The following is a 12,960-nucleotide window of genomic DNA, read 5'->3' on the forward strand; positions in this document are numbered from 1 at the left end:
AGATTCAGTTATAGCTACAGCTGATGGCTTTGAGAAACATGTCATGGATTTACACGTTTCTATGTATTTTTCAAAGTCCTGAGGCAGATATTCAACAGGAGAAAATTCAAGCCAGACACTGCAAACAGGGGCCTCCTCAAATCAGTGGATTTTTAGGGCCTTAGACCTTTCTCTACTTCAGTTATTTACTTAAAAATTTGGGAAGACAAGAGCATCTTTCTTCCCAGAGGACACTGTGAAAATAAACTCATAATTTATCTGTGAAACAACCTGGCTGGTCCAGTGAAATACACATGGCAACTTGTGTTTTCTTTCCCAAAAGGATTTGAATGGTATATCAGATATGAAGCCTAAACATAATAGAGAAAAATAATACTGATTGATGCTGTTCATGAATGAACGGTGTCTATTTTGCATCACTGAATGTCCCAGGGTTCTGTCTAGAAGCAACAGATATAATGATAGATATTTCTATACCAGACAGGCAAATTTTGCTGCACACAAAAAATAACACTGACATTTCTTAAATTCTCTGTATTTTCCTAGTGCAGTTATCTGTTACACCCAAAAAGCTATTTAACAGAGCAGATATTAACTTGCAGATAATAACATTTGCTACATTATGTTGAGGCAAAGAGTTTATGTTTTGAATGCTTTCAAAATATAAAAGGCAGGCAGAAAGATACCGACATCATCCCTGAGTTCATGAAGAAACTTCCCCTGTTAGATATTTGATAGCATATTTATCTATTATGCGATTTTATATTTTCTTCTGAAGCATCTAGTATTGACGATTGTTGGAGACAGGATATTTGACTAAATGGATCATTAGTCTGATCATTTCCCCAGGTTTCTATGTGAACTGAGGATGCTATAGCATCTGAGCCTAACAAGCACCTATGGAGACAGCTGAAATTGAGTGAGGGCTTAGATCACTGCTGTGTCTCACAAACAAAAAATGAGACAATGCTGTATGCAAGTAGAGATGCTAAAAGCAGTCTCCATTCTAGAAAGAATATATAGGAAAGATTAATGTAAAATCCTGACATGGTACTTTTGCCTTCCCCTATAATGACATCAATAAACATCTTCAATATTGATTTTTCCTTATTATTAAAATGGTCTAATACAAATACAGACATTAAGGCAGATAAATGAAGATATCAGTATAACTGCAGACAAGAGCATCTAGACTAGAAATACTCCCAATTACTACCAAGACTGGCAAGCCTGTCTAAACAGAATTCTACACAGACTTCTGAATGGAGGGCGTTAAAAATAGGACGATCCCTGATCTCTGCTTACTATCATACCCTACAAAAACTTTCTCAGGCCTTCTAGTTGAGCCTGTACCACTCAATATCCCTTCTTCCTTCAAAATCCCTATTAAAATTGTGCCTGTGACACAGAAATGACCCTTCATTCTGAAATGGGACAGTAAAATACTTTTTTCAAATACTTGCAGGTGAGTTTTTCTCAGTTTCATAAAGGTTGCACAATTCCTACCAAACACCATTGTCTAATATACGTATCTTGTTAAATTTCAGAAACTACCTTAGCAGTGACAAAGAAGATTTAATCAGGCTCTGTCAGTGAAACTATATCTTGTGAATGTGGGATTGTTTTACCACATAATAGGAAAATAAGCTAAAATAGTCTATGTGCTTGAATATCAAAAATGAACTGAAAATGCATACTCAGAAATAAAAACACGATATCTTTATTTCTGAGGTTAATCAGTACCTTTCTCCTGTCATATAAGGCATGGTTATCCAATATCATCTTCCTTTCATGAGTAGCATACCTCCGCAAATCACGTCCAAATTGCTGCAAAAGATATAGAAATGATGAGAAATTCTGACAAATCAAAATTGTTTTCTTTTGTATGAGAGATCCAACACCAAACCAAACAATAAACAAACATGTTAAAATTACCTCTATTAAAAGACAATTTGCTGAAAAAAGTGGATCATCTGAAAGGGCAACATTTTGATAGACTACGGTCCATCATTTCAGTTGGTTAGTCTGAGAATAGCTGGGCACTGTATGAGAAAGTAAGGTTATATATAGCCTGTGATGGACTCCCACAGTCTGTAAATGAATTATCTCAACAGGGAGTAGGAGCTGAGTGAGATATAGAAAGATGGAGTCATTGCATACTCACTGAACAGGCCTCACAAAGTGCATTCTTAGTGTAGACACCCACCTACAGAGTCGAGAAGAGGGCCTTTAAGTAGCCAAACACTTCCAGGATAAGAAGGACCCCAAAGTCTGCAGAACTTAATCCAAGGTCCAAATAAATACAATTTATTATCTCAAAAAAGAAAAGTGACTGAAATAACTCATCAGCTCAGCAGGAGAACACATCAATTGCAAAATTTTGCCTGGTCTAAAACATCTTGCTTCCAATTAATCTAAGTAGAACAGAGTGGCAATGCACCTGTACTGCTTCTAGCACATCAAAAAGATCATTCAGAGTAGGCTCAGCAGCTTTCCATTATACCATGTAATCACTCCTTAAGAAAATGAACATCAGAAGGCAAACATGTAGAACAGACTGAAAAATAAGTCTGTCTGGAGAGAAATTAGTCATTTCAGTTTTGAGTTTGCATTTAGATAGAATTTTTTATTTTGAAAATACTGTACTATTTTATATTATAGACACTGACTACAGTGTCTATTGTGAAAGTAGTTGTCATTTCAAGCTTTCTTAACTTCTTAAAATATCAATCAAAACAAATTTTATTCTAGTTCAAAACTAATGTGTAAATTGTTAAATTTTCCAATTTTTTACAATTTAAAACACTCAATTAAAATACAACTGAAACAAAATATTTTATCTAATCCAAAAAGAAAGTTGTCAAATTATTTACAATTTCCTACAAAACAATTTAAGTTCCAATTCAGAACATCTCTTTCTCAAATGTTTAATTTCCTGTAAAATTCTGTGACACTTTCCAAATCATCTCTCTACTCAGTAACCATTTAAATTGCTTGTTAACACTAGTATGATGCAAAAAGACAATGCAAGTGACTGAAAATCTAGTTCTTCAGTCCATGAACCTAAACACTAAGTTTCTAGGAAAATAGATGTTAAATCCTCTAGGGAGACATCCATAAATGTCAGTGATGAGTTTGTCAGTTCCAACTTAGAATCATCGGTTGAGTTGATGACAGCATGAAATTCAATGTATGGAGAAAAGAAACATTTTTTAATAATCAATGAACCTTCAATGGTTCTGCAACAGCAAAACCAGGTTACCAATGCTAAGAAAACATAGACTGTTGTGGTTACTTACCCTGGAGCCTGTCCAGCCCAACAGAGCATATGCATATTGCTCAAAGGGGGTTATGACCAGATCTACACGAATTGCCTTCCAGTCTTTGACTTCTGCCATATCGAAGTTTTTTGACGTGTTGTAACTGCTGTTGTTTATTCTTGACTGATACAATTTAAAAATTGCAAAACACTTCTGAAAATGATCCATGGCATCAACTTTTCTGCTTGGTAGCTGTTCTTTTACAAATGTTGATTCAATGATATCACAATACAGGAGTAAGCCCTAAAGAGAAGATATTGCTCACATTGAATTGCTGGACTGGCTTTACTGTAATTCCAGAGATTCTGGACAGTTGTTTTAAAAAATTAATGTAAAATTCAGTTTCAGAAAACACAGAACCGTGTCAGGCCAAATCTGGGCCAAGCAGATAAAAGAAACAGCTTCAACTTTTAGGAAAATACTAGAAGATTCTTTGAGGGAAATATGCAGTGGTAGTCATCTGATAGGGGCTATGTCCTGCCCTGTACTAAAGAGACAATATTTGCAATTCTTCCCCTCTATCCTTTCCTCCTAAGCCTTTTGTAGTTGATATCAACAGAAATTGATGTTTTCACATGTGGCAGACATCTAGAAAAACAGATTAGTGCAGAGCACAGTCTTGCTGACAGATTCCAAATAGAGCATTTGGACTGTGTCTGTTGTGTGAGATTTCCTTGTGACAAAGTTTGGAGTCTCCAGAGATGTGGAATGGCCCTGCCCATGCCTTCTGTTTGAAAGGAGTGCACCAAAAAACTACTGATCCTCAAGAGCTAGATTTTATTAAAGCATAAAAAAGATTTTCGTTTTATAATAAAAGAACATTCAGAGTGAGAAAAATTGAAGTAATAGAGTCTCATAAATTAATTCCTTCTAATCCAGCACTGTAGGAAGGGCTGTGTGGAAAGAGGTAGTGATTTCTTCCAGCCTTTCTCTGTAGCCAGCAACCTTTCAGTGGCTCTGGGGGTTGCAGTAAACTCTACACTATCCTGTATAGTCTCTTAGGAAAAGCATCTTTCTGTCATTCCTCAGGCCTGTCTTTGTGCCTGTTCTTTGCATTTCTGGGCAGCTTCTGAGGCTACTGATTTCCTGGACATCTAAGAATTACCCTGCACTGACAAAGCTGCTTAGAGCTCTACATTTTCAGCTGCCCTCAGGTAAAGTGCAGTATCCTCTCAACAGCCAGAAACCCTCTCACCACACAAAGCACAGCACCTGGGATGAGACAAGGAGCAGCCTCCCTCTCTCTGCTGCCCAGCACATCCTTTTTATAGAATACAAAACATCAAATACACAGTAATAAAGAAATAAAGCAGACACTGTCCATCACACCACTTCCTTCAGTCACCCGTGAGTGTTCAGAATAGAAATGGAGCTTCATACGTAGTAATACAATAATGCTTAGTGTCACTGAAGCTGGCTCTATCAGGAGAGCTCAGCTAGCAAAAAGACTGCACTTTCTGAAGCTAGTTCCACATGATGAAAACACTTAGATGTGTGCCTAAATCCTGGTACACTCGGCCTTAATTTATCTTTTATAGATTCATAAAATATAGGAGACCACTGTAACTGCCTCCTCTGAGCTCCTGATTTCACAGAAAGTAGACTTCTGAGATTTGCCTTTGCAAAAGAAATTTACCTTTGTTATAAAGGTTAGCAACAATAGTGCATAAACCACTTTCTTCATAGTCTCTCAGGTGTTTAATTGTTATTATTAGAAGGAAAGCTACTAAGCTGAACCGTGTTCTGGCTACATAAGCTCATTAGTTCTCATCTTCAGCATCAACAAGCCTACAACTGTCATGTCTTTTCATATCTCCCTTAACATTACTTTAACTTACAACCTGATCAAACCCACTTCTCAGATTTCTCATAGATAAGATAAATAGACTTAGTTTCTTAAAATTTCCATCATCAGGATTTCTTTAGATCCTTGAATCAATTTTTTGTCTCTCCCTTGAAGTCCCTCAAATATTTACACATTCTCCTTCCTCTGGGCTAGGAATTCTTATACTAGTCTCACCATAAAAAAGCATGGTCAAGAATGCCTCCTGACTTTTAGTTCCCTTAATATATGGTAAAGAATCATATTAGTTTTGTGGGTTTGTTTTTTTTTTTTTTTTTTTTTAAATTGAAATATTGAACTGAGAGTGTATAGATATGTTTTTATTTGCAATTTTTGGTGGTTAACTACAATGGTATACAGATCAGACCTCTTATGCACATAGGTGACAATGAAGAGATTTTTGGAAGACTATCGCCACATTAAACACCAGGTTCTGATTATTTCTTTTGTACACTGCAAGTCTGGTAACTTTACATGATAATATGTTAAATACCTTGCAGAATAGTTTACAGCAATAAAATTACTTTTATCACTCAGAGCTATAATTCTGACAAAAAAAAAAAAAGCAGAAATATAAAGCATAAGATATTTCCATGAAGAGACACTGATAGGTATTACTGTATTTTCAGCCTCCAGGCTTTTGTTGATGATTGTTCTAAATTAACAATCCCATTATTTACTGGGAATTAGTCACAGGCTTTTTTATGGGTCCCTGGGACAACCTTCTTAACGACAACCATTTGACTTGCATTGGCATTCTTTCACTTCTTTGGAATTTTTTCTGATTTTATTGTAAACTAATATGAGAAAACTCCTTATATAGCTCATTCTCTTGGATTACTAGTTTTCAAGTCTTCTGATTGGAAAATGCTTAATTTTAGCAGGTGCTGTCTCACATCCATCTTTAAAACAGAGTAATTTTTTCTTAATTTTACCCCAACATCACAAGGCACTGATGCTTGTTATTTCCAAATATAGACTCAAAACAGCTGCTGAATGTTAACGCAAAATTGCTTATTATATCACTCTTTTTGATGAAATCTTGCCTGCCTTCAGGTTAACTTTGTTGCTTTTAATGCTAAGAAATGCTTTAATCTCATTGATCACTGACCAGTAATTGATAACTTCAAGCTTTTATTAAGCACTGACATTCTTCCCATTCTCTATAAAAATCTTCTAGCTACTTCATCAGTGCTTTCTCATCTTTTGCTTAATTTTCCTTCCTGCTTTTTGAGATTTGGGACATTATATAGCATATCTTAGAATGAATCTAAATAATTTATTTCTCTAGGCAGAGTTTTAATTAGATTAAGTTTTGGTAAAGTCTTATTTTACAGTTCCAATTACCTACGTTTCCAGTACCTGTACGGTGTTTGTATACACTCTGTTCAGATCACCAGTTTTGCACATTTTCCATAGGCTCTGTTAGTGTTTGTGCCCTCTTTATTCAAATGAAGTTGAAATCTCCTCAATTTTGGTGCAAGAAATTAGGAATTAAAGCCCATCTTTAGATGGATTACAAAAGGAATGGAATTCCTGCTGTAGGTGGGAAGACTTAGTAGGATTTTTTTCTGTATGCTTTAGAAATCTGGCAAGATAGCACAGCCTGCAGTGGTTTCTCTCTTCACAGACTAGTGGACAAGCACCTAGGGAGTGTTTTGTCTCAGTGAGATCTGGGGACAGTCACACATGGCCATCAGTATCCCATACTTGGATTTTTAGTCTATAAGCTGTTGAGGTGATATGATTATGTATTACCTGTATGTCTGTAACGGATAAAATGGCCTTGACATAAAATGTTCAGGCCTTTTAAGATGTTATTTTCTAACTTTTAGTCATATACTGTATCCTCTGCTTCATCAATATTTTCATTCCAACACTTAGCTGTATGATCATCTTAGAGATGATTTCTTCTGCATTGGCTTTACTTAGTTTTCAGAGTAATTTTTTCCAGCTTGCTACTCATTACAGGAATATATAGTTGTAAATGAAAACAGGGTAAACTTAACACGTCAAAGTTTGCTGTATTGCCCACATTGAAAATGAAGAAATTCCCTTTACCTAAAGTCATCCTGGATACCTACTACAGGTCCTTTTGAGACCTCTCAGCTGCTTGAAGATCACAAATACTGTCTGTTAAACCACAGCTTTTAAAGATGGGTCCCTTCTCTTTTTTTTTTTTTTTCCTCATCCTATTGTCATATTTAGGAACTTCAAGGAAACACTCCTTGGAGTCCCTGAGATGAAACATTATTGCAGCCTTCCTATTGCTGTTTTCCCTTGCTAACTAGGACATGTCTTCTACCTGAATAGATTTTAAGTATTTGCAGTTGACCACAGTTAGCAAGTGTGACTAGAAAGATATTTTAGGACTTCCTCTCTTTGGGTTGGTTCTGTAGTGTTTTCTTCATAGTTTGCTGGCTGGGCAAATTCTAAAGCTAACAGGAAAAGCATGAGAGGATGTAGACCACTGTAAATACCTACTTCACTTAAAAAAAATGCAATTAGGCAACAATTACACAAGTGCTGAGTTCAACAAGCAGTTGAAGCCTGATTCAAAGCCAGGATATCACCTTTAAATAGGAGCCAAAGCCTAGATCATATTCATTGGGATAACGTTTCCAATTAACGTAATTAGATTATGCACTGTACATCAACATCACCCCATAAAGTAAAGCTGAAATGGCAGTTCTATACATTTTGAAAAAGTATTGCCCGAAGGGGCAGTCAGCTATGAAGATTGTGTGACGCTCTGGCTACTGCTAGCTGCAAAACAGCAGCCTTCTCATTACTCTGTGTCAAGGAATCTGCAGTTCTTTGCAAATTTCATCTTGATCTATACACCATAAACTGCTGTAGACCTTGTTTACTCAATCAAGTTTTAAAATGTGGGCATTTTAATTTCTTAAATTTACAACACCATCAAAACTAAATTTATTTTTTTAGGGCAGTTACGTTAATACAAAAATTTTCCCTTTTTAGAAAGATTATGCACTTTTACTTAAATAAACTGAGTGTTAACATATCAATAGCATTGTTATTGGAGTAAATCCATAATCAAACTGAGGAAAATTGTGAATTTTTAGAAAAAATATGTAATCAATAGCTGAAAAATCAATCAAAATATGCTCATTAGAATTCTTTGTCATTTTTAATTAAATGAAATCCTACCCTATTTTTAATGTTACAAGTTGTCATTATTCATAAATGTTGGCAGGTGGATTAATTCTGTTAAAGCAAAGTAAGACCATTTTATGCCACCTAAAAATGTAATACAGTATGCTCTTTTGAAATGTATATATGTTGTTACTCTTAATATCCTTCTGAGATGGTTTAATAAAGTGAAACTGGATTCTTTTTCCAGTGAAATACCTACTGGTAATCCAAAATAGGATGCAGGCATGTTAGTTCAGAAAAAAACTCTACCTAGGTTAGACAGATGGAATTCTATAAAGTGGAACAACTCAAGGAACTGATGCCCGGGAGCAGTCAGGCTTGCTAGGGTGAGAAATCGGTAGCAAATGGCATCAAAGGCTGGATTAGCAATACAAAACTTTGCAGCTGCTGCATAACCACACAGCTGACTTGATCCCTTTTTCATCTTGAAGTTCCCTGTACATCGGAATGGTCTAATTATGGGCATGTCCTGAATAGCCTGGTTTTGACAGCAATGGACAGACCAGCACTGGAGTCCAGGAATTAAGACGTTTTCCTCTATGCCATGAGCATTTGCACTGGTGAGCAAGATATATCAAATGATTGATAGGTAGGTAGGTAGATAGATAGAGACATATATATACACATACTTACCCACATACAGATATACAATGCACACCAGAAAGATCAGATGTCATAAGAAATGTCACTGCTGACTAGATCTTCACTTAAAACATAGCAAGAAATTAAATACTTCTGCTTAGTTTGTGCAATAACATTGCAAGCAGGACAATCAGATTAAACCCCATCCTCTGTCTAAAGTGATTTAAGTCAAGATCTCTCATGTCCAGTGCTCTAACCTCCATGCAACAGTCAATTTTAGGTAAGAATATCCTCATCTCCTGCTGAAGCTGAGCCATAACGCAACAAAAAATTCATAATGCATTGAGTTAAAAGGTGAGACAATATGTGTTCACAAAGGAGCTTTGTAGAGTGCCGCGGCCGAAGACGGGGAAGCAAGACACATCAATATGATGAGTAAATAAGCTTCGGTTTATTCCGTGATATGTTCTCTTTTTATAATGTCCTAATGTTCCGTACATGCAATCACGCGCCTTGTCAAGCAAGCTCATTGGCTTATCACTACTGTTCACGCGACAAACACAAGCATAACATACATTCTGATTGGATAACAAGTTTTGCATACTTTGCAATACTTCAGCATTTTTGCGGTAAGCACATCCCTGTTCAGCATCCTGTTTTTCATAACTTTAACCAACTTCCCTGTTTCAAGGACAGTGTGTCCTTCATATCTTCTGGTATACATTTCTTACTGTTAATACTCTGGCCCCAGCAGTAGAGCGTTCATCTGAAAAAAAAATTCAGCTTTGTTTGGCCTCTTAACCATTTATATATCTTGTCTTAGAAACAGGATTTGCTGCTGGTAAAATCCAGCTGCCACTCAATAATGAATGTGCTGCTGTTCTGTGAACCCTGTTTACAAAAAATTGTTTCCAGCAATGAAAAAGTGACACCAGTTACTTGTTCCTCACCATCCACCTTAATCGGACATCAAGCCTTACCCATCCTGACCTGTTCACCTCAGCAAGGGTGAATAATAGATTCTAAAACAAACCACTAAGATACTAAAATAAGTAACCACAGGCAGGCATCTACACTCCTCATTTTTCTAAAAGCCAAAAGAAAAATGCAACATTGAATACAAAGGGAAAAAATGAAGAGTGCAAGAATGCCTGTAGTAACAGTATCTCTTTCTCTGTTGAAAGTACATATGTAATAACAGGAACAGTGTTAAATATAGCTATATAGATTTTTAGCAAAAAAATGAAAATGTCTTTACACAGTATGTGAATGAAGCTGCATCAACACAGATGGCTCAGCCTATTTGCCCATATATTTCCAAGCTCTAACCTACAGAAGAATTTCTTACTTTCTTTATGAAGCTTTTTTGAACCATTAAAACCATACGCTGTTACTGCATTGCAGCTTTTCTGTTTTGCCACTCTACTTTGAAGCTCAATGGAGACTTTGTATTCTCTGTTCCTCAGCCCATTTATCCCTGGTGGTGCTCCATCATAGAGCATGATGGTGTTGATTTAACCACTTAGATTTCAACATCTTTCAGTGGAAGAACCTTGTTAGGTTAAACTTTTCAGCTAAGAAAAAGTCCCTTTTAAACTATTTAAATAAGACTGAGGTCCCTAGTTTAGAAGCTAAATATTGCAGAATCCTTTGCTAAGAGCTGCCGAAAGAAAGTCAACATCATGACCTCAGTGATGTACTTTGATGAATTTGGGCTTTGAAGCAGTAGCACAAAAGTGGAAAGCTGTGAAATAGATGACTGATGTACTGTCAAAAAGTATGAAAGTGTTTTAGGTTTGGGTTTTTTTGTGTGTCTTCCCCTCCCCCTTAGAAATCAAAGGTAATAAAAAGGCAAAGGAGTATAATTCCTCTCTTTCTTTTTTTGCATTTTGATTTTGCTGGAAGCTTATTTTTCAGTTGTGCCAGTAAAAGCCTATATATTACAACTGCTACAGTAGAGAGGTGGTATAGTGAGTAGTATAAGCCATAAAAATTCTGGAGGACAAACAGAACACAAAAAATACTTCTCCATAGTTTTAAACAATCCCTGGCTTGATTGGGTGTGATTTCTACAGCCACTATGCATCTCCCCTTCTGAAAGTTTCTTCATCTTGGGATTCCTAGAAGAATCTTAATTTTTTCATCAAATCTTTGTCCACCCTTGACCTCCCATACTCTTACTGCATTCACTTCTGCCAAATTTTTATCCTTAAAAAAAAAGCGGCGAGAACAATTTATTTTCTATTTCTTTCCTTTCAATTCCATTTAATGAAAGCAGCTCAGAATTACCTGAAAAGCTTCAGCAGTTGCCAGACTTCTCAGATCACAGCCATTGTTCTAATTAATGTATGTGAAGTGTGATGGAATGGGAGAAGGAATGAAAGTCTGCACTCGAGGTAGACTCTGGCCTCAGCCTGTTGTTACTTTTCCTTTCTGCTGTATGATAATAAACATGATTTTTGGAGGACCCACACATGGTTTCCTAGAGGTTCGAGTTCTCTTAAGAAGGTAAAAGGAGAGCTTCTGAGAAGAAATGCAACTTTTCTCAGAATAAAGGGAGTAGAATGACTGAGAAAGAAACTTTACATAAATAATAAAAAGATAAAAATAGTGTGGCTTCTCAGCACTCATTAATTGCCACAGCTTTGATGCTTTTCACTGGAGTATGATAATTTATACCTGTAGGCAATCTATTTCAATACATAAACTTTCCATACAGAATTAGGATGGAAGTCACAGATATCTAAAAAATTAATAGCAATCTGTTAAAATTTCAAAGACCAAAAGTCAACTGAAGGAAGAGGAATTCAGCTAAGGTGGTATTTTACCAGGAAATAACAAGTTTGAAGCCCTTCCATTAAAGCCAGTTGAAAGGTTTTGACCATCTTGAAACAGATAACTTTATGCAGTCAGATAAGCTTTCATCTGGTTGGATGTCTTTAATGTCTTTCACATTTTAACCCTTTATACGTTAATTAAAGTACATAGTTGAAGAATCAATTCAAAAACATTCTCACCAGGCTATCTGCACTGAAAGCTGACTTTATCTAGCCATGGGGCATTTGGCAATTCACCTCAGAGAGCTGGCCTTTTACTTGTTGAAATGTACTCAACTCCTTTGAACAGTACAGGTAGTAAATGTTGAAAAATATCTTAGCTGTCTAGAAAAGTAGAACAAAATCTTATTCCAAACACACTATATTTCTGACCCAGGAATATTTTGAGGTACCTCCTGCACCTGTTGTAATTCACTCTTCCAGCTTTAAAGCTGCTTGAAACTAAAGAAAGCTGAATAGAGGGGAAAAAAAAAACAAAACAAAACAAAACAAAACAAAAAAAAAAAAACAACAAACAAACAAAAAGCAAACCCCAAAACCAAAAACAACCAACCAACCAACCAAAACAAAACAAACAACAACAACAGCAAAAAACTAACAAAACCTCCCAACCTGTCATCGTTTGAGCCTGGTCAGCAGCTAAACACCACACAGTTGCTCACCCACACTCCTTAGACAGCGTGGTGGGCCCTGGCTCCCCGAGGCTCACCATATTGATGCTGGCTTTAGCGTGGATGCCTGCTTGGCATAGCACACTGCAGCCCAGAACTCCTGGGCTCAGGCAATCCGGAGGGCTCAGCCTCCCGAGTAGCTGGGACTACAGGCACGCCCGAACCAGGACACAACCTTAGATAAACAATTTTTCTATGAAATGCGTGAACTCTTCCAAACCCAGATATCATGGAAGACTGACAATTTTGACAATATTCCAATGGAAGCCAGGGAAAATGCTAATCTATGGTCTGAAAGGAAGCCAGAATTCCAGGGCTTTGGTACCTAAGTTTTCAGACTTGCTCATCTCACACCATTAGTTCATCCAAATCCAGTATGCTTAAAGCTGAATCTTCCTGAAGTAGTTCCCCTTGGGAGAACCTACTCCCATCTCAAGGAGAAATTAAACTAATACAATTTCATTTCAAACTGTAAGAACAGTTTTGCTGTGTCACTCAAAAGTCCACCTAGCTTGATTTCTTACGTCTGA

General features: G+C 36.5%; 1 protein-coding gene across 2 annotated transcripts in view; it reads right to left on the reverse strand.

The window, feature by feature from the left end:
- Window positions 1-12,960, reverse strand: part of DNTT (DNA nucleotidylexotransferase) — a 100,484-nt gene that overhangs the window by 27,792 nt on the left and 59,732 nt on the right. The window contains exons 9-10 of one of the 2 annotated variants that reach the window (XM_032995277.2): window positions 3,300-3,563; window positions 1,744-1,827 (exon numbers count right to left, since the gene is read on the reverse strand). In XM_032995277.2, the coding sequence (XP_032851168.2) occupies window positions 1,744-1,827; window positions 3,300-3,563 (348 nt within the window). The remainder of the gene's footprint in view (window positions 1-1,743; window positions 1,828-3,299; window positions 3,564-12,960) is intronic. The other variant, XM_032995282.2, reaches the window with a different exon arrangement.

This window comes from Tyto alba, unplaced genomic scaffold (assembly GCF_018691265.1).
Source record: "Tyto alba isolate M040663 unplaced genomic scaffold, T.alba_DEE_v4.0 Super-Scaffold_1, whole genome shotgun sequence".
NCBI classification, from domain to species: domain Eukaryota; kingdom Metazoa; phylum Chordata; class Aves; order Strigiformes; family Tytonidae; genus Tyto; species Tyto alba.